At 44.7% G+C, this 21,136-nt stretch overlaps 1 protein-coding gene across 16 annotated transcripts in view; it reads right to left on the minus strand.

Annotated features, from left to right (window-relative positions):
- LOC119375570 (uncharacterized) overlaps nucleotides 1-21,136 on the minus strand; it is a 116,297-nt gene that overhangs the window by 53,324 nt on the left and 41,837 nt on the right. For 5 of the 16 annotated variants that reach the window (XM_037645785.1, XM_037645782.1, XM_037645784.1 and 2 more), the window contains exon 6: nucleotides 15,001-15,087. In XM_037645785.1, coding sequence (XP_037501713.1) covers nucleotides 15,001-15,087 — 87 coding nt within the window. Of the gene's footprint in view, nucleotides 1-342; nucleotides 499-1,118; nucleotides 1,222-7,351; nucleotides 7,740-10,675; nucleotides 10,850-15,000; nucleotides 15,088-15,678; nucleotides 15,802-21,136 lie in introns of those variants that run through there. The other 11 variants (XM_037645778.1, XM_037645781.2, XM_037645777.2 and 8 more) reach the window with 6 other exon arrangements.

Consider the following 21,136-nt stretch of genomic DNA (forward strand, 5'->3'; position numbering starts at 1 on the left):
GCATTTGGATTCAGTAAAAATGCTTCCTGTTGAAATAGTCTTCCGGCATACTGGCTGGAGCTTGTATCCTTATGTGGGTGCCATCTACGGCTCCAACAAAGCTATTGAAATGGTTGCACTTTGACATGGTGCAAAATCCTGCACTAATCTTAGGTAATTCTTCTGGATTTGGCAGGTATATAAATTTGTGGAGCTTTTTCATCATAATTATCAGAACACTCGTGACCATTCGGAATGTTGTTGTTCTTGGGATGTTGAAGCACGCTGCCACGACTCGAAAAGGTGCTCCGCAGTCTAACCACAAAAAAACAAACAAAAAAACAAGAAGGCGCAGATCCCTACACCATCCGTGTGTTGTGGCGGGACTGTCTCCCCACAGGATCGCCATCAGGCTCCAGAACGTCTCCCTCGTCACCCTGAACTGGCGCTTGAATGCTGCACTCTCGCCGCGGTGGAGGCATTCCAGCTTCTGGAGAGGCAGCAGTACGAGGCTCTCGCCTGAAAATAAGAAGTGTAATTACCCTTGGTGTACGCTTTATTTCAGTTTTTTTTCTTTTAAGTACACTGTATAAATTACTTCAACCCACGCATACGACCCTCAAAATATTGTTCTATCGAGGCACTTCGTCGTTATGTTCACTTAAGTCTGCTGGAACCTGGGCAACTACAAGGAAGTGTCCTTTCGGGGCGGCTACCTTTCAGTCCGTGACATCCACCGACCAACTTATGCGATTTTCGGCAATATTTTACTCTTAATGTTCGTAAGCGTTTTATTCACCGCAACACAACAAGGTAATTATGAAATTCCTCATTCGTCTTCATTTATACCGTCCGGCGATTACAGGCTTTCACGGTAATTAGGCGATTTGTTGAGTGGGTTTCGCGTTCTTGCAGCACAATTACGCAAGCACCATATGAAAGAAGTAGCGAAGTCCGCATCTCTTTCGACAACATGCATGGAGTTCTACGCACGTTACGCGACGATTTTCGCAGTGCGCCCTCACAGAAGCGCAGTCGTCATGGCTGAGAACTGAACATACTGTCCTGTGCGCTACACCGCACGTAAAACAAGCTTCAAAACAAACAAGCCACAAAGTACATCATTGTGAAATGCTCACCTTTCTGGTCACCTGGGAGAGAACGTACAGTAGCATTGTACTTGATGAACGCATCCAGTTAATCATAATACAAAGCAACAGCTGTTCGTCTTCCGACAGTGCCCTTATGGAAATGTGAGACGAGTTCAAAAAGAAACTATAATTACTTCTGACATTTCAGTCATTTGATGCTCTAATGTGTCCCTTTAGAATTTTGTAATGTATTTGAAATGTCATTCAAAAACATATTGGCCAGTCATTCTGATGCGTATTAACATGTGATAGTCTAGTGAGCATGAAACGACCTTTGACATCAACACTCATTTCATTCTCGAATGTATTTCTTCAGAATTGTTTTATTGTACTCATAATGTCATTCAAAAACATATTGGCCACCGTCATTCTAATGTGTCCTTATGAGTGACTTTGTTGTGAGTATGAAACATCCTGTTTGCAATGACCCTCGGCCAAGCTTGTGCTTCGTGGCCGATGACATTCATAACATTCCTGAAACAGAACTATTACAGTGCATGATAAGATTTATGATATGTCTGGATGATAGTACGGAATCACATATTAGTTGTGCCTGACAATGTGTTTGCTGTTTGATACACATGCAGCCAAGCATCATACAAAAGTGCATGTATGCACCTTCCACAACACTTGTGCTGCACAAAGACATTTCTCAACAAAAGAAAATGGATAAAAACATTTATTGACTGGGAAACATGCAGAGGTTAAATGAAAGAAAAATATGGTGTACACCTGTCATATCTTCGTTTCATTTAATCTGTGTACTTAACATTGATGACAGATTGCTTTTGATGCGCAGGGTCCTTGTAGGGAATCCATGTATGTGTATCCATGCATGTGTATCCTGCACGAAAGATCGCAGTAAATATATAAGAGTTGCAAAGAAAACTTTATCCAACACATCGTGCACCTTAGAACACTTAGATGTACTGCCAAGGCCCCGTGCAGATAGTTGACAAAAAAACACTTTTGTGAAGTTAGTTAGTCAAAATTTCATCTTATATCGCATTTCCAATCGAAACTTTCAGCTAATCCTGTTAGAAAACAAGAAAACAACACAGAAGGTCAAGTCCAGCATCAAGAATACATTAATCGAGTTACGTCTAGGGTCTTGTTTCTTTGATCTTAGAATTCCCTCAAAAAAGGTGCAATAGGTTCATGAGCAGGCGCAACATGTCCAAGCTTTTTGTAAAGATTGACACAAATGCCTACCATAAAATATAAATTCGACCAGGCTCACAGGTAGAACGCTCCCATCTTCTTCTGCAAGCTGTCGTCTGCTTCAGTTCCACGAACAGGTGAGATCACCGGGTACATATGTAAAGGATACCAGAAAACATTCATGAGTTGGCGCACCACACAGACCTTACAGCTCACACACAATACATACAATGTATTCAGGCAAGTCTATGTTTATATACCAGCAAGGGCCTTGAATGATGGACTCAGATTGCGCTATAAGAACAGGTATAACCCGAGCAACGGCTATGGCAGAAAACTGTAATGGTGCCATTGCAAGCCGAACTTTCAGAAACTTATGTGCTTAGTAAACACTATGTGGTTGGAGAACGCAGATTACCATATAGGTCATTTAAATGACGAAAATTACATCAGCTCTGCTACACAATATAAAATGCATAAATTGATAAAATAAGAGTATGTGTGGCCCATGTGCACACTCCATAATGCCGAGCTTTGCATATTGTATTATATGATGAATTTGAGCCGTTTAGGAAAGTAATTCTAGTCGTGTTAAAGCCGATCAATGCCTGGAATATCGGTTTGAATTTGTAGTGCTGCAAGCCATAAAAAAAAGAACCGTTAACCACTTCTGTCAGCCTTCTGTAAACTTCTGCACACATAGTTACATATGAGAATTTAGATTTGTTTCCCCTAATAATTACTTCATAAAATTAAAGTAGCACTCTCACAATGAATGCTACATCTTAGTCGCACAACCTGCAAATAAGAGCGCTTTTTCAGTTTCATGCTGGCTTAAGAAAAGCTCACAAAAGAAGCATGAACTTTAGATAAGCACATAATTGAGGTGTGCTTTTGCCACCCCAGCACAGTGGATAAAGAGCTCTTGGAACAGTGCTGCTTAACCATTACAACAACTTCTGTTAATATAAACCAGTTTGCTTCAGGAAACAATATAACGACGGGAAAAATATTTCACATCATTTTTCTCAAACACAAATATTGCAACAAAAGGCACCTCGCCAAACGCAACTAACTGGCATATTTGTCTGGAATTGATAATTATAAACATCTCGTGCTACTTCAAATTAATGTACACATGGTGTTAGTAGCAGAGTATAACGTAATTCACTGACTTGTATTATCTTCAAGTGGGTTCACCCAACGCAAGTTCGTTTCTCGTAGCAACGACCTTGCACAGTCAGATTAAAATCCTAACCATAGTGCAACTAACTTCTAACAAAAACAAGCGCGGTGCAGTAGTCGTGGAGAAAGCCACAAACACACGCCACTGCAGAGCACCGCGCGCGCATGTGCAGCCGCAGCTTGTTTTTATATCTTCCTCCCCGCGTACTACATGCCAATTATTACCGAGTTTCCTGAAGAGTTACTTCATTTGTACCTGCATCATGAGAAGGTTAGGCGATGAACGTTATGTTTAAAGCAGTTCTATTTCCGAAGTGATAAGCCATCGTACAAGTAGCTTCAGGCGATGATCTCGTGCAGTATACAGCTGTAGTCGATTTCAATAACTTTCGACGACGCTAAGAAGTTTATTTATAGAATCACAACTGGGCTACAAAAAATCTTGCAAATTATTCTTCCTTCGGTTTACGATCGCTTCTGAGCGGCGGAATGCCAAGAGCGGGCCACTTTCTCTCTCTCCTCGGTCGCGGCCCCGTCCCCTCTCCGGGAAAGAGCCATGCTCTCAGTCCTCTCCTCCTACCTCACCTCCCCCCTCCGGTCCCCTGCGCCCAAAAGGGCAACGCGAGTGTTGCGCTCCCTGCGACACATACATCGCGCAGGCGTCCCCAAGGTCACCCAGCTCCCGGGTAGAGGAGCGGCAGCGGGAAGCGGGCGGGCCGAGTGACAGGCATTCTTGGAAGGGAGTGTCTAGCGTTACGTCTAGACGTAATGGTACGAGCCGTTGCAGTTACGTCTGGACGTAAGAATAACGAGTCTTAAAAGTTACGTCCAGCGTGGCAATACAAATACAGCCCGTTAGACCTACCGAACCGTTTGGCCTCGGTGGCGCAGGGGCTAGCGTGTCGTGCTCGGAACTGCGAGGACGTTGGTTCGAACCTCGCTGTTGCTGCAATTATTATTATTTTTTTTTGTCTCAGGTGTTGCTGAAGTCTGTTGCCAGAGAAGCGCGACGCGGCTCTTGGGTTACGTACGCCTCCGCCTGCCCCGAAGGGGCAGGCTGCGCGGGCTAAACAGCGCGTGGCCGCGACAGCGGCCAGTAGCGCGTGACCGTGACCCTGCCAACCGGCCATTGAGCGTTAGCGAAATGGCCGCACTCGCGAAGCGAGGGCGAAGCCACGATTAGGTTGCCGCGCCCGAAGGGCGCAGAGGGCCTTCACTGAGCAACAGGAAAATAATGTACTCACGTTTGTGGAAAGCCACATGACTAGAGTCCCTAGATTTTCCCTGCTCTTCAACAGGGAAAAATCTAGGGACTTTAGTCTGGACGTAACGATAGCGGTGACTACAGTTACGTCTGGACGTAACCCTAGCAACAGCCTTCTTGGAATCGAAAAACAGCCAAGGAAGAAGAGCGCCATGACAGGAAGCGCTTGCGTTACAGAAGCGAGCGGAGTATCGCGCAAAGCAACGCGCCTTCATCCACCCGTTGCAGTTGTAGGTAGTGAACGCACATGGTGAATGCTTCATACAACCGTATAAAGTGCACAGAAAGCATTGAGCATAGCGTAAAACATACCTGTCTATCATCCTTCCTCTCGCCATCATCCCCGCAGAGTGAACACACCGCCCAGACGATCACACTCGGTTCCTGCGTAACAGACGTGATGTAATGAAGTAACCTAGCTGTGTAATTCAGAAATATTCTAGAACTTACCAAAATCAGGCATCCACTGTGCACTCTTCAGCTTTACAGTCCACTATGTACCGTACACTCGGCGACAGTCTTGTCAAAAGGCTGCTGTACCTCCGCACTCGCCGTCAGTCACGAGACTAGGACCTAGATCGTCTTGGAAGGTACACTTGATATTGAATCACGTAACCAACGTGCATAATCGATAAACGTGGTAACGATCATTGTAGAACACAGCATGGCACACAACACACAAACCGCTCGCGCCGCGCAACCGTCAAACAACTAAAGCGCCCCTAGGGCCCAAGGACCATTTTTCTTGGCAATGAAGGGAAGGCTACGGGGGCGGAGCTACTGCACATGTACTGCTCCGCGAAATAGTCCGGTTCGGCGCGCGTTTTGAATTTAGTTTTGGTTTTTGAACCTTCCGTACCTCCTGTGACGGCCATTTCATTATTCGAGCGGCCGTCGAAGGCTTATACAGCCATTTGCTAGTGAAATAGAAGCTCCCTCGGCGAGTCGTCGGGAAAGCTGGAGGGTGACAAGCGCTCACTTGAACACGAAGGCGCTATTTTGACTGTGAGGTGCACGTAAAAGGTGCGACGTTTTCACAAGTGCAAAAACGCGAAATGACGCTGCATAAATCAAAACAAATATAAATATCTCCTTGGTGCGCGCTGACCCTCTCTTCAAACAGCGCTCCGTAGAAAATAAAGCAATGTTGTTGTCTTTATTTTCACGCAGAAAACACAACGCAATTGTTGGACTATAATCTTCAACGTTAGCACACGCGTAGTTCGGCTCTCTAGCCTTCCCTTCATTGCCAAGAAAAGTTGTCCGCAACTGCTTGCTTACACTAAGATAACTCCATAAGTGGCAGTAGTGTCGTGTCACTGCACATGAAAAAAAGTGTATTTATGGCTTTTTTTACACCCGTGTGTGCATGTTGGGAATGTGTTATGGCTGTTCGATTTTGTTATACAACTATACATTTTGTTTTGGGGAAATGAAAGAAGTTAGAAATGGGCAGTTTTCAAACTCGCATACCAGACGACGGTCATCTCTGAGTCCTTACTCGAAAGAAACGCTTTTTTGTTTCATGTTACTGCCCTCTCCCGTGGATAGAAAGAGGTAGGGATTTTGATGGGAGGAGGAAATGGGTAGGATGTGATAGGCGACACCCAACGTCGTACACAGAGGAGGTGAATGGGACAAGGAAGGAGTGAAGGGAGAGAGGAGTTGACGCCGTGGAGAACGGAAGAGAATCGCGTGGAGACGACATTACGAGGGGGGCGGGGCGGGAGAAGGATGTACGCGACGTTGGGCCAAATCGAACTTTGCTTGTCGGCTGCTTCTGACCAGCGTTGCAACAGCGAGGAGAGATAGAGACAGTAGTTTGAGGTTGGGAAAAACGCTTGTCCGCGTATCTTTGCAACCAACAACATTCTGTTTCGGACATATATGTAAGTGCACCATGCATAAGAACAGTCCCTAATTTTTATCACAACAATAACGAACTTTTTTTTCTGTACGTCACCCATTGTCCACAGTTCCAATTCTTCTCCGCCCCACAAAATCCTTCGCGACGCCGTGCGGGTAATTCCCACTCTCCTCCGTTAATTTCTACTGGACAAATGGGCAACACGGGCCCCTGAGCGAGTGTTCGCAGTGTCACTTGATCATATCTGTTCATATTTGCATATGTGATCGACTCATGCCTGTTAAAAATAAGGAAATGCTTACTTCTATATATACGGCAGGTAATATAATGAACCTTGCTGCGGTCGTCAGCAATTCTTCGATCGCCGGTGCATGGGCGATATATGTAAAATATTCACGCATTCTACTGAAACACGATATTTGTGTACATTGCAACACAAATTGTTTATTGCGTGTAGTCTCTGAAAGACGAACTTGTCTATTGTGATAAACTGATTTTACGGTGGCGATTAAGGCTATTTAACTTCTTTGTTGTGATGCTCGTTTTGACATTAGGAACGGCAACTGAAAGTCTGAACACTTCAGTCACAAGAAATTAAAGCGCACATGGTCATTTGACTCTCTGATGTACACTTCATGTTAAACGACATTAGGCTTTGCATGTCTAATGTCTGTGTCGTGACTCATTAGGAGCGCACTTAGTCGACATTAGACACTCAAGACTCATTTTCATAAGGGTGGTCTGACGGGGTACATTTTTCATCCGCAACACACTGCCCAAGAATCGTTTGTTTCTTGTGTCTCATGAAAATCACAATAGTAATTACAGAAAGAACTCTTCGCAACTTCAACAGTTCTTTAGGTGGTTTTATTTGGGCAGTTTACCACATAAAACGGTACATTTTATTTCCAGTATTTCTTTCTTCCCTTAGCCTTCATTTTCCGACGTGAGGTGGCGTCTGTTACTGCGCGTGCCCGTGACGCGTTCCAATAATCGGTTCGAAGCTATCTCACGTCCGCTGCGTAGACGCCCACGTAAACTGTCTACGATGCTGTCCAGAATTAGAACACAGCCAGTATTTTGCGATGGCTTTCACGCATCGGTGTGCGGTGCTTGGCTGCAAAAGCGCCGACTGGAAAAACGAAAAGACGCGACTCGTTACTTCCTAATGTCACCTTGCGAAATGCCTGGCTTGAGCTCATCGGAGTTACGGCACAATCAAAGCGCAGCAGCGTTGTACGTGTTTGCGGGCGCCACTTCACTGCCGACGACTGCCATTACGACCCACGCCTGCTGGAGGAGTTTGGCTCCGGTTCTTTAGCATGTTGGCGATCCTTTGAAGGCGCGCGGGCAACACAGGGTCCATACCGGCACGATTCGTAGGAGCACGGGCCGTCAAGGCAACCACAGCGGTTAGCCGAGAAGCACGGAGTTGACGGAGTCGCGGTCGCGGCGACCGACCGGAAGTGCATGTTGTTACGAAGAGTGCGTCAGCGATGACGGTGTCAACGGTATGCCATGTGATATTGGAAGGGGCGGCTGGCGGGGAGGGTAAAGTGGCTTTGGGAGGGGAGACCAGCCGAAGAGCGGAGAGTAGCGAAGGAAAGAGCGAAAGGATCGGTAGCCGCGTTGGCCGCATTTCGATCATCAAACGCGTCTAACTCCGCTATTACGGCACCGTTTCGAAAAATTTTCACAGATCCGTGTTCGTTGTAGACTCGTGCACAACTTCCCCACCGCAACTAAATTGCGACCTCTGGGTGGTTTAGGGGCCTTTTAACGATTGTCTAAAGACTCAATTAACCATGCGCCAGACATTTCTTGATTTGACATCTGCTTAGCGCGTTAGTTTTGTACGATGTTTCTCGGCTTGTTGCGCCGTAACCTTTCATTAGCGCCTGTTTCATTAAAGCTTCTTCTTTACAAAACACTAGTCAGATCTAAGTTCGAGTACGCTTAATCAATCTGGGATCCTTATTCTTGTATACTTGTTAATGCACTAGAAGCCATCCAAAATCGCTCATCTCGTTTCATTGTCGCTAATTGCTCCCGTACTGCTAGTATCTGATCAATAAAAAACTTCTCTAGACCTCCGTACACTTTCTAACAGGAGGAAGGAGGCCCGTCTATGCCTCTTCCACAAAAAGTTTTCATGAATCCTGAAATAAAGCGCACATTGTTCTCGCCACCTTCTTACGTTTTATCTCGCATCGACGATAACTTCAAGGTTCATGTGCCATTCTGCCATACCAATATGTGCTTCCACTCCTACGTGCAGAAGACTTCATCCGATGGAACCACCTCCCTGCCTCCATCGCCAGCAACCCTGATCACGCATCATTCAAGACTGCCATCTCTAACTTGTAACACCACTCCTCTCTGTAAAGCCGCAAATGGCATTGAGAGTATTTAAATAAATAAATAAATAAATAAATAAATAAATAAATAAATAAATAAATAAATAAATAAATAAATAAATAAATAAAAATGTTGCTTGTTTCACTTTCGCATAAGCAAAATTCTTGGATATCTTGCATACTTCCCTTCATTAGACATCACCGGGATTTTGTTTCATCTAGGGTGCCTTGCTGCGCACGTGAGGAGGGTGCGCACATCGAGGCAGCCTCGTTTCATTGTACGCAGCGAATGGTCTTTGAGTTTCATTTCGTTTATGATATCGGAGAAGTAATCCGCTGTCGTATAGGTGTTGACACAAAAGCGTGCCAACACGGCGCACGTTTTACTTGGTGTTGACTCACAGCAACTCCGTAATGCATTTCCATATGGCACAAATACATTATTATTGAGTACTACAGAAAGAAACGGCTTCATCGACGGCATATTTTGTAGCATGATAATCGAAACGCGAAGGAAGTGCGTACTGATGACACCCACGCACAGGCATCATTTGCGTGGGTGATAAATGACGTGAGAAAATGGTCGCTGACGTCATCTGTCACACCTCTGGCATGCTCATTTGCCATTCCTATGGTAATATATTCTCAGTTGTGGAAGATGTGGTTCCGGTTACACGCCTGGTATAGTTGATATACTATTCAAAACTACACCACGAAAGTAGATTCTGATAATCTATATGTAAGTAATTAATAATAATATCTGGGGTTTAACGTCCCAAAACCACCATATGATTATGAGAGACGCCGTAGTGGAGGGCTCCGGAAATTTCGACCACCTGGTGTTCTTTAACGTGCACCTAAATCTAAGTACACGGGCCTCAAACATTTTCGCCTCCATCGAAAATGCAGCCGCCGCGGCCGGGATTCGATCCCGCGACCTTCGGGTCAGCAGTCAAGCGCCATAACCACTAGACCACCACGGCGGGGAATCTATATGTAAGTGTTCATCTAACTCATTGGTACAATCGCCAAATATTAGCTTTTTACGTTTAGTATTTGTCACATATTCAAGTTTTCTTTTTGAAGATTTCGCAGGACAGACTTGAGTCCGCGATGTGCGCACAACTACTACACTTACAAAAACACGTCGCGCGGCGTGCGATTTCCGATATGTTCTGGCACTCGCGCAGCTACACCGTTCAACCACTGGCCTCAACAAGAGCGTCAATTTATCGGTACGATCTTCCTCTGCGACAGCTGTTAAACTTTGTTGTATTGAAATCATGCATAAGGACGATTCGTTAAATCGAGGTTAACAATCGCTCGTTTTCTATGGATACGGAGTTTGGAAAAGGGAATACTTCGCTGTATTGAGGTTTGTTACTCCGAGATTTAACTTACGCTGCGTATAGACGCTTGAATGGCGCATGCACCAAAGTATGTATTAGCATGCTTAGCAAACGTGTGTTAACGGCAAAGTGTGCGTAGGCCTAAATGTGGTATTTGATAGTTGACATTCAAATACTAGTGGACAACACTAATTAAAACATGGTGAATGTCCGAATATATGGTTTTGTCAGCGCCTTCAACGATTGGGAATGAGATTTGCGGACACACGCACGTAAAAAAGAGCATACAAGGTTAATTAAGGGAAATGTTATTGGAAAGAGCATTGAAGCGAAATGAACGCATTGAGTCGCACAGTAGGTTTCCGATGCTCATTTTATTTTTCTTATATATACGTCATAGTCCCTGCATGTCATTTCCTCATATTTGTATGCATTGTAGGCAGGATTCCCGCACAACGCTGTCAAAATGAAGTTGCAGTGCGATAGAGGATTGTTTACTGCTGACTCTGTCACCCGTAAGTAGCACGCAACGCGGTCTGTAAAAAGGAAATCCACCATTCAAGTGATAGAAGAATGAACCTTCTGGGAACCTTTAAATACTTTGCTGAGCGTGCCTTATATATGATTTGTGCTTCTCTGCTATATAAAAAAATGGAAACACAGTATTTCGTCTTCTTTTTCCAAGCAATGTCCTTGAGTCTTACATGTCCTTGTTCAGCTGTAGTATATTATTTCCGGATTTCCAATATGTCATACATATGGAGTGACCATCTAAAGTTATTATGGTACTCGAAGGTAAATTTTATGTCTACGTAATGATCTTTCATATCAATATGTTCGTCAGATTCGGTATGTACCAGGGTGTGTTCAGGAAAGAACATCGGCGCATGTCCGCGGACAGTAGGTCGGCAAACTCACTCATGAGTCGACTCACTCAGACTCAGATTTAGCCGTGAATATGAGTTTCAGTGAGTCCGAGTGAGTAATATTTAGTTTAACAATTGTGTGCCATGCATTAGTTGAACAATTGTGTTAAATACGATTGCTCAGGATGATGTCAAACACAAACCAAAAATGCAGAAGTGAAGTCATGTCCTTAAAGATCCAATAAGTTGAAATGCAATTAAAAAAAGAACACCTTTGATTTTCTTTAAACTCCACAGTAATAAAGCCCACTGTGTGCTCTAACTTAATCTGCAAAAATATGTTGCATTATTTTTGTGAGGTCGGAGTTACCAAGCCATCAAAGTGTCCAAATTGACGCTCTCGTGCAACTATTTAAATGAGCGAGCATGTTTTACATCTGTTCTCTCGTGTTCACGAAACATCAAATTGATGGGCAAAAGACGAGGAGTTGCTATAATGTGCAAATTTGTGCATATGCATGTTGGTACTCGTCGTAAGTATTGTTCCTGGCGAACGCAATTATGGGGAAAAGTTTGTGTAGATGCACACTCCAGTGGGTTTCTCAGTATTCTGAGTATAATAGACGCGAAGCAAAAAAAATCTGAAACTACAGCGTTATTGAGCAATGTGCCGTATTTGCGATTTTAAATGTGAAGCATTTCTTAGCGAACCTTTCGCCCTTTGGGCGTTTCTATCTATCTATCTATCTATCTATCTATCTATCTATCTATCTATCTATCTATCTATCTATCTATCTATCTATCTATCTATCTATCTATCTATCTATCTATCTATCTATCTATCTATCTATCTATCTATCTATCTATCTATCTATCTATCTAGCCGCCTACATCTGGGTGCTTTCATGATCGCCTCCTTAACTTCGTGTAGACCAAAATTGGCATGGGAGGGTAAGAGTGTTTGGCGAGTATAATGGCGAGTATGTGGTCATGAAATGAATAACGTGAAGACCCTGTCATGTAGTACGTCGTCAAACCCTTTCGTCCAGACACGTGTGGCCCATACCCGTATGCTGCGGGCTGTGGTATACGGGTATGCGCCACATGTGATTGACAGTTTATATCTACCCAGGAACGGCGACAGCAGACATTGGTAATTTAAATGTGAGAGCGTTAAGAAAAAGCTACATTAGCGGCGTTGACCCGACGAATGCAAAGAAAGAATGAAATCAGAATCCCAGCAGGAATCGCACCCAATCATTCTGCGTGGCAGTCAGGTATTCTACCACAGAGCCACGCCAGGTCAAGAAACTGCTTTGGAAAAAGACCCTATGCAAGCTTCATGTCGGCGCAAATTCAGTTGTGGTTGTGGTGTTGGCTATGTAATTTTACATGAAAGCAATAAACACTATATATGTACTCTTACGATACAGGCGTCATATCAGATGAACTTTGTGGTTCCAGTGTTGGCTTCGCTTTTATAGCAGTCTAATAAACATTTCATTTGTATTCCTATGACTCAGCAAGCTAAATTGAAGCATTGCTCAATCCCAGTGGAATACATTAACGAAAGTTACGTGTGATATTCACATGATTGCGCCATAAAGTGCACTTAGTTTCGATAATACTGACGTGTGTACTCTAACGTGAGGGCTGACGTTACGTAGGACCATAAGTTACTCTTTAAACGCCAGTGTTGTCGACCTGCCTGGTAAGCCCACGATGTGCCCATGGCTGCTACACTAACAAAAACACCTCGATGCACTTCGTAACGCTTGGCTCAAAGCCATAAAGTACAGCATAGATGTTCTCGCTGACTTCTTCGCATGAAACCGATTCCGGCAACACGTGGGATGTGCCGAATGTTTTTAAAAGTATGTGCAACAAAATTAAAAAATAACAATTATGAACAAGCGTTGCTCGTAGTAGGCCAACAACATTTTGAGACTAACACCTACAACAGTCAACTTGTAGGACCTCGCCAAATTCGCAAAAAGCGCTTCTGCTGAGTGGAGACTTGCGAATTTCTTTGACTAAGACTATTCTTTTTTCGCAAAACTAAGAAGGGGTTCGTGGCCCTGGGGACTCGGACAGCAAAATATATTTTTTTTCAGCGCAATTAAAGGGGTTCCGCCGACATGCACCCATGTTCTTGTCTGAACACACCCACCAGTATTCGGCACGCGCGTTCCGAATGTTTTATTCTGGTTGCTCACGGAATGTCTTGGTTCACAAATATTACAAAAAGCAGATGATTTGGAAGAAACAATACACGTTTAATTAATGTTCCCATTGAAATCTTACTGCTAGATTTGGTATAGATTATTGTGCATCGTTGGCAACGAAGCTAACTGTTTTTGCTCAGTGCGCACAGTCTTACACGATCGATTGTCACGTGTATATGTAGTGTATTCTCGGTAATGTCACTCATGTCTATTCTTACAGTTATCGTGAGCTCTGCTTGACAATTATATTGTATGCTAAGCAAGATATTGCGAATAGTCAGGGACAATACTTTTTGCCATGACACATTTAGAGATAGCATTTACTTAAATATGCAGCTAACTCTAGCCAGGGTTTCAACGCATGCAGAGGCCCTCTATCATTACGCGACAAAATACATGTTCCTGACTATAATATATACTAAGTCACACTATATTTTGTGTTATGCTTAGTTGCGTAACTATGCATGTTTTTTCTAACTCACTTTTGAAGCATGAAGATTGGTGAAAGATTCCATTGTGAAACTTGTAGATCGGTCTGTAGACAACTTCTAAGATTTTATCTATTAACTATTTGTGCTTTTCTACTTACTACAGAAGCCCGCGAAATTTACAAAAAAATATCACGTGGCATGCCCGCTTTTGCGCTTACGCGCCGTGATTCCAGTGCTCCCTAAGTCGTTACGATCGCGGTGGACACATCCTTGCCGCGCTCGCCGAATAGCTCTTCGAGCTCGGCTGCTCGCATTGTGTCAGCAGCCCGCTCGCGCATACGTTTGCACGGGCTCCTTGTCCGAGGCCGCCTTTAGAGTCGTGTTCGTTGAGGTGCCAGCAGCCCTTTTCCTATGCGCAATGGCCTTCTTGGGCTCGGCTATGCCACCGAAGGCGACACACTTCTTGGTCTTCGCTTCAGCTGCTGTCGCAGCCTTTCTCCTTGTCATTGCCTCGGCTCTGGCACCCGCAGCAAGCATTGGCGTTTCTGTAATCGCATTCTCCTTCGACGCAGTGGCTTGGTTATCACCCTTTATGTGCTCGTCCTAGTCGTGGTTGTCGACATGCACGTTCAATGCGTACCCGGCATCGTGAATAGAGTCGTCGTCCACTCCAGCTGACAAACCTTCCCCCGTATCCTTTCTATCGGATTTTGCGCCAACACCGGCTTCTTCGCCGGTTTTGTCCGCCTCCTCCTTCTTACTTTCTTTGAGAAATTTCACTTTCACGTTGGACACCACGTTGCGCATCAGCTGTAGGGGTTCGCGTCATCTACTACGAAGCAGGCGTCACAGGACCGCTCAAAAACTCAAATACTTGTATTAGTAAAAACACTTCGAATAGACTTGAACAAAAAAAAATGTTACGCCGCACATCCCACGCGCCACTTCCTGGTCCCCGGCTGGGCGCACACCGCACGCGCACATACTTCTCGCTGGTTCGTTGCTCTCACTAATGAGGAGCAGCTGTGGGACGCGCGTAGCACGTGGCGTTATCACTCAAGCCAGGCGGTGTGCGTGATTCTCACAAGGTTAAGACAGTTAAGATATGTAGGGCGCAACCTAAGTGTCACAAACATCCCGGAAAAGATCATGTGATCGGTCTTACCTGTCTGATTGTAGTGTCCAGTCAAGACACACTTGTCATCAGCATAGAGCACGTACGTCAAATATTCGTCTTCAGCGAGCGTTATCCCTAAAGACAGAAAAAAAAAGACGTGTCAGATACGTCGCGTAAGGAAATCTCTTACCACTGCAGCTGAAACTTTGTTGATAAAGTAAGACGGCGCAATCATCAACGAGAACTAAAGAAAGGGCAAGGCTTGCACTACGCCGCGCAAGGCTTGAAAAAGCGAAACTAGACAATTCTGAAGACTAATCTGGTTGCATCGAGGTTGTTCCCAGACCTTAGCTAGGCGATACAGGTTGTTTATAGGTCGCTTCTAGGTCGTTAGTCGGCTTTAGCAAGGTGACGCTAGGTTGTTTCTACGTTGATTCTCAGCGCGTAGAGGTTGGACTTAAACCACAGACACGACACGGATGTCCAAACTGCAGAGACAGAACCTCGCTCTGAAACCAAGCGTTCGCACCTCTCATAGATCTACGGGCACGTCGTGGCTTCGGGGCTGCTTTCGCTTCGCAGCCATTTGTTGGGCGAACTGTTGCCTTCTTCATTTTCAGTGGACCAGTGTTGAGTAGTGCGACTGTGGAACATATCCGTTAATTTCTGTGGCACATGCCGGTAATATTATGATAGTTTTAGGGGCGAAGCTCCTTATAGCATCACCTGGTCGGTCGTCGCTCCATCCGGCGTGCCCCCGCCGTCTCGTCTCCCGTATCATTCAATAGATGGCTCTGTCCCGTAGAGATTCATGCAAACTGCAGTTCAGTGACGATATACTAGATGGCGCTGTCCCATAGAGATAGAAAAAAATAAACAATAATAAAATAAAAATAAAGAAATGAAAAATAAAAAAAAAATAAAAGAGAAGATAAAAAGGAAAAAAGGAAAAATAATCAAAGCGGCGTATCGCTTTCATTACTGCTGGGCGAAACCACTGAACATTTCACGATGTAACCATGATTGCTTCAGGAGCTTCGCCCAAGCGCTTCATAATTTACCCGTGGATATGCTGTAATTTTTTTTTTTTGGTTCGCAGGGCAAGGAATGGTTTGCTAAACGGCTTCGCTGTTAAAAAAAGAAGTCGCTGCAAGTCATGAGAATTGCTGCTCTTGAAATTCGCGAACTTGTACTCAGAGCATTACAGACGTTCTAGACGACGCTTTAGAGACTATTAAAAATATTGCGGGAGCCTGTCTGAGTAGCGGGGACCTTCCTGACTCTTAAAGGGGACGAAAAAACGCCGATCGCGTAGGTATGACCCAAACCTACAAACTTCAAACTTAGGGGCGTAGTTCGTCGAACTTAACGCCGACATCGAGGGTCAGGGATTATTGTGTGTATGTTGCGATGACACAAGAGTTGATATCAGAAGGGTTAATATCAGAAGAGTTGACCTTGCGTGGAGTCACCTTTGGAGAGAGAGAAATACCACTTATTTGCGCCCCGTCGAGAATGACGGTGAAAAAGGCTTTGGCCTCTGCCACCATTCAACCCCTTAACCGTCGACCAGAATCAATTATTTTGACTTCAGCCCTAGTGTCCACCAGCAAACGCAGTCCTGCGGTTCGGTCGGTGATTTAGAATAGGCGGCTTGATGATTGGCCGTGATCGCCCGCCGCTGTTATTGACGACCGCCGTGAGTGTTTACCATATGCCACGAACAGTGTGACACACATCTACGAACCGCAATACGAAAACTACAGTGATAGAAGCATGTGCTCTTCGACGAAAGACTGCGCTTATGTTGGTGAAGTGGTCGTTGCACAGAAGGCCACGTGAGAGGTTGCCTATGTGGAGAGGGTCGATCACTGAAACTGCCAGTGCTTCGCAATTCCAGACGCAGGTCGGCTAGTTGAGATGTGCGCTCTTTTCCCGTTTCTCGAAGAAAAGTTATTTCGGAAACCGGATAACTACGGGCAGCGTTTATGACTGCCGCAACAGCGTTCATCTTGTCGTCGGCCAGTTCTCCGAGCTGCGACAGGGATTTATGCTGAGCTGTAACGAGAGCCATACGCAAGTCAGCTGGAAGACGCTGTAAAAACAGTCCATGTAGGCTGTGTCCATGATGTCCCACTGGTCCCCAGTCAGATGCTACAGGTGGCGTAGGAACTGTTAGACGTTTCTCGGCGAGCTCTTAGTTGTTCAGGACTTGCTGAATGCGTGGATTTACAGGCTGAACGAGTCGGTGAAGAAGAGTCTGTTTGACCGTCGTATATGGAATATCATCAAAGGGTTGCACGATGATGTCACGTATCTCGACCATTGCCTGCAGCGGCAAGGCTTCAAGGAGTAGCTCAGACTTGCGAACTTCTGACGTGATGCGGTTAGTGCGGAACTTGTTCTCAGCTTGAATGCACTATAACTTGGGATCGGCAAGCCACAGATGCGGTAGCATTATGGTGGGAGCAGCTCCAACAACACCCGCAGAACATACTTGGCTGTATGCTGTAGTAGTAGGAGCAAAGGTGAGGCCATCTGGGCGCTCATGCTGCTCTATGGAAGGTCGCGTTCCTAGTCCGCGGCACCAGTAACTGCACGACTTTGAAGCACGTACGACTTTGTAGGACTTGAGAACACAGAACTGCTTATTAGTGGCGGCGACGAGTGGCGGCGGCGGCGGTGAAAGGACGTTCGCCTAATTAGCTCTTTTTGCCTACCCAGACTACCTGAAAACGGCTGCCGTGGCTGCGGAATCGCATCTTGACGTCACTGAGTCTGCGGAAGTGTTTACGTGTTTCCGGCGTCGACATCGTGCCTCGACGCACGGGTGGCGGCGGCGGCGGTGAAAGGACGTTCGCCTAATCAGCTCTTTTTGCCTATCCAGGTTGGTAAATTCGCTTATTCTCTTAATACCGCCTTATCGCTACCGCCGTTGCCACCGTGTTTCATTGCTTTGCTGAGTGCTCTGTGCTCAATGTGCTTTTTTTTCCGAACTGAATACTGCTGAACTGTGTGCGAACTGAGTGCTACTGTGAATCCCCGGACCACGTATCATGGCAAGCACATGCCAGTCTTGTGGTGAGCCCCTCCCCTGTGATGGACGCGTCCTGAAGTGCAACGAACGTGAGTGCTCTTACCATGTTGGCAGGTGTTCTGGCTGGTCGGAGTCGACATTTAAGACTAAAGGCGAAAGCGGTCGCAACGCATGGCGATGTACTGCCTGCCGTTCTTCGAAAGCGAAAAGTGGGGAGAAAACTAGCATGGACTCTGATTTAGCCGTTTGTTTGGCAGATATAACTAGGAGGCTTGATGCGTTGGCAGGGCTGCCGGCTCAGGTTGGAGAGATTAAGGACTCAATCCGGCTATTGTCACAGAAGTACGATGACATCCTGAGCCGTCAAGTTAAGCAGGAAACTGTCATTAGTAGTTTAAACAAACGCGTTGGGATATTGGAGGCGGACTGCACCTCAGGTGACATTCAACTACTGAAAGCTACTGTGAATGATCTCGAGTTCCGTAGTCAGAGACTAAACATAGAAGTTCACGGCATCCCAGCTACGCCAAACGAGGATTTGCTACGTAGGTTGAATGATGTGGCCAAGATTGCTGACCTGCCAGACCCGACGGGGAATGACATTGGCGCTATCCACAGACTTCCGTCAAAGCCAAACAGAATACCCGGAATCATAGTTCGATTTGCCCAACAATCAACTCGTGATAAGTGGCTGGGAAAGGGATGCTTCATCGGGTGTTTCTATCAGTGAGAACTTGACCCAGCAAAACAGAGAGCTGCTGCGCTACGCAAAACAGTGGGCACAGAAGAATGGCTATCGTTTTTCATGGCTTTGCAACGGCAAAATTCTCGTTAGGAAAAGAAAAGGTGTTAACGCGGTTGTCATTCGTTGTTTGGCCGACCTTGATAAGCTGTGATACTGTTACCCGCATTGCGCTGTTAGCCTCCTGATACTCTTTTGATATGTTTTTTTATCATGCTTCCTTCAACCGCACCTATAGACCTTATTAATCTTAAAAACCTGTATGACACTTGTTGTGAAAATAGCCCCAGTTGCGTTCATTTAAATCTTAGATCAGGTAGGAATAAACAGGATGAACTCGAAAATTTTTTTAGTGAAGCACAAGTATGCTTTGACGTTGTGATGTTTTCAGAAACGTGGTTTGCTTCGGAAGACGATGTATTTACGTTTCCAACTTACGAATCGTACTACATGAACCGCACAGGCAAAAGGGGTGGTGGCGTAGCTATGCTAATATAGAGTTCAATAGGCTGTGAGTTGGTGTCTGAATTCTGCCGCATTTCTCCTTTTTATGAAGCACTTACTAATAGATGTGGTGCATCAGTCTTTTGTGTATGTTACCGCCCTCCTTCAAATAATGTCCGTTAGTTTTTTTTCTTCTTTAGACTCTCCGTTAGAATTTGTGAGTGAAAAACAAATATGCCTTAATTTTAGATGGTGACCTCAACATCAGCATGTTAGCTGACAGCAGTGTTAAATTAGAACTTGAATCAATGTTAAGCTCGCATTATTGTCAAAATGTTATAACGGCTCCGACGCGAATCACTTCACAATCATCAACACTCTTAGATCTTTTTATAACGAACTTTGATCCTTCTCTCGTTACGGCTGGCACTTTAATTCACAACATTAGTGACCACATGCCTATATTTATGCTTGCAAGCCAACTCATTGACGTACCCAAACAAGTGCGCGCAGAATTTTCCTATAGACTTATAAATCCTGAAACATTGACCCTTTTTAAAGAACGCTTAGGCAGAACCGCAGTGAGTGCCCCCAATTTAGCGTACGATTTATTTATGAACAAGTTATCAGAAATATATATTCAATGTTTTCCCCTAAAGACGTTTAAAACATCTAAAAAAAGTCGGAAACCTTGGGTAAATAAAGAATGTCTTAAGCTTATAAGAAAGCGGGACCAATTATCCAAGACATTTATAGTGAGTAAGTGCGCTGAAGCTCTCAAAGTATTTAAAAAGTACCGAAACTTTGTCACCAAACCCCTTCGTGATGAAAAAAAAAACTATATTATTCGAACCTGTTTAACTCAACACAAGGGCGTACAGAAAACGTTTGGAAGGCACTTAACACTACGCTTAGCATTGCACCGGAGCCAGTAACGAAAATTGTGAAAGATGGGATAGAAATTGAAGGGCCTGACTTAGCTGATGCATTTACCGACTTCTTTTTATCAGTTGGTGGCACTACGACCAGTAGTACCGCTCTAAGATACATGAATAATCGAAGCGACCAAACAATATTTTTAAAGCCAGTTTCAGAGAGTGAGTTAGTAGCGACATTTTTGACACTCAGTAATAGCAAAGCCGCTGACGCGGGCAATATTCAAATGAAACCTGTTAAATATGTTATTGACATATTAGCACCCTGCCTTACCTACATTTTTAACATATGTCTGTCCACAGGACATTTCCCGCGAAACGTGCAGATTGCAAAAGTGACTGTTATCTATAAAAAGGGTCCCAGAAATGGCATGTCCAACTACCGCCCTATATCGATTCTGCCTGTGTTCTCGAAGGGTTTGGAGAAAACAATTTTGAAACGCCTAACTTATTTTACTGACAAGTTCAACTTGATTAGTTCAGCACGGTATGGCTTCCGAAAAAATAAATCTACCGAGCTCGCGCTACTGGCACAAAAGGAATACATTCAAGAAAATATTGAATGCCGAAATTTGGTACTCGGTCTTTTTATGGATTTCTCAAAGACCCTCGACCTCATTAATCATAAAATTCTCCTATGAAAGTTGGATCATTACGGTATAAGAGGCATTGCGCACAAATTAATCACGTCTTACTTGCAACACCGTACTCAATTCGTCGTAATTCAAGGCAAACATTCCCCAACAAAATCCATTAAAACAGGTGTCCCGCAAGGAAGCATCCTGGGACCGTTTCTCTCTATACTTTATGTTAATGAGATAGTCCGGATTGATGAATCAGCCCATTACATTATATACGCTGATGATACGAGTTTGTTTTTTTCAGGCAGATGTAGCAGCGAACTAGGTAATCGAGCGAACAACGCATTGTCTAAAATTAATTCATGGGCCCAAGTAAACTCCCTAAAACTAAACATAAACAAACAAAAGCAATTTTATTTCACCCCCGCCACACACAAGTTCGGTT

Source organism: Rhipicephalus sanguineus, chromosome 11 (assembly GCF_013339695.2).
Source record: "Rhipicephalus sanguineus isolate Rsan-2018 chromosome 11, BIME_Rsan_1.4, whole genome shotgun sequence".
In the NCBI taxonomy this organism is placed as follows: Eukaryota; Metazoa; Arthropoda; class Arachnida; order Ixodida; family Ixodidae; genus Rhipicephalus; species Rhipicephalus sanguineus.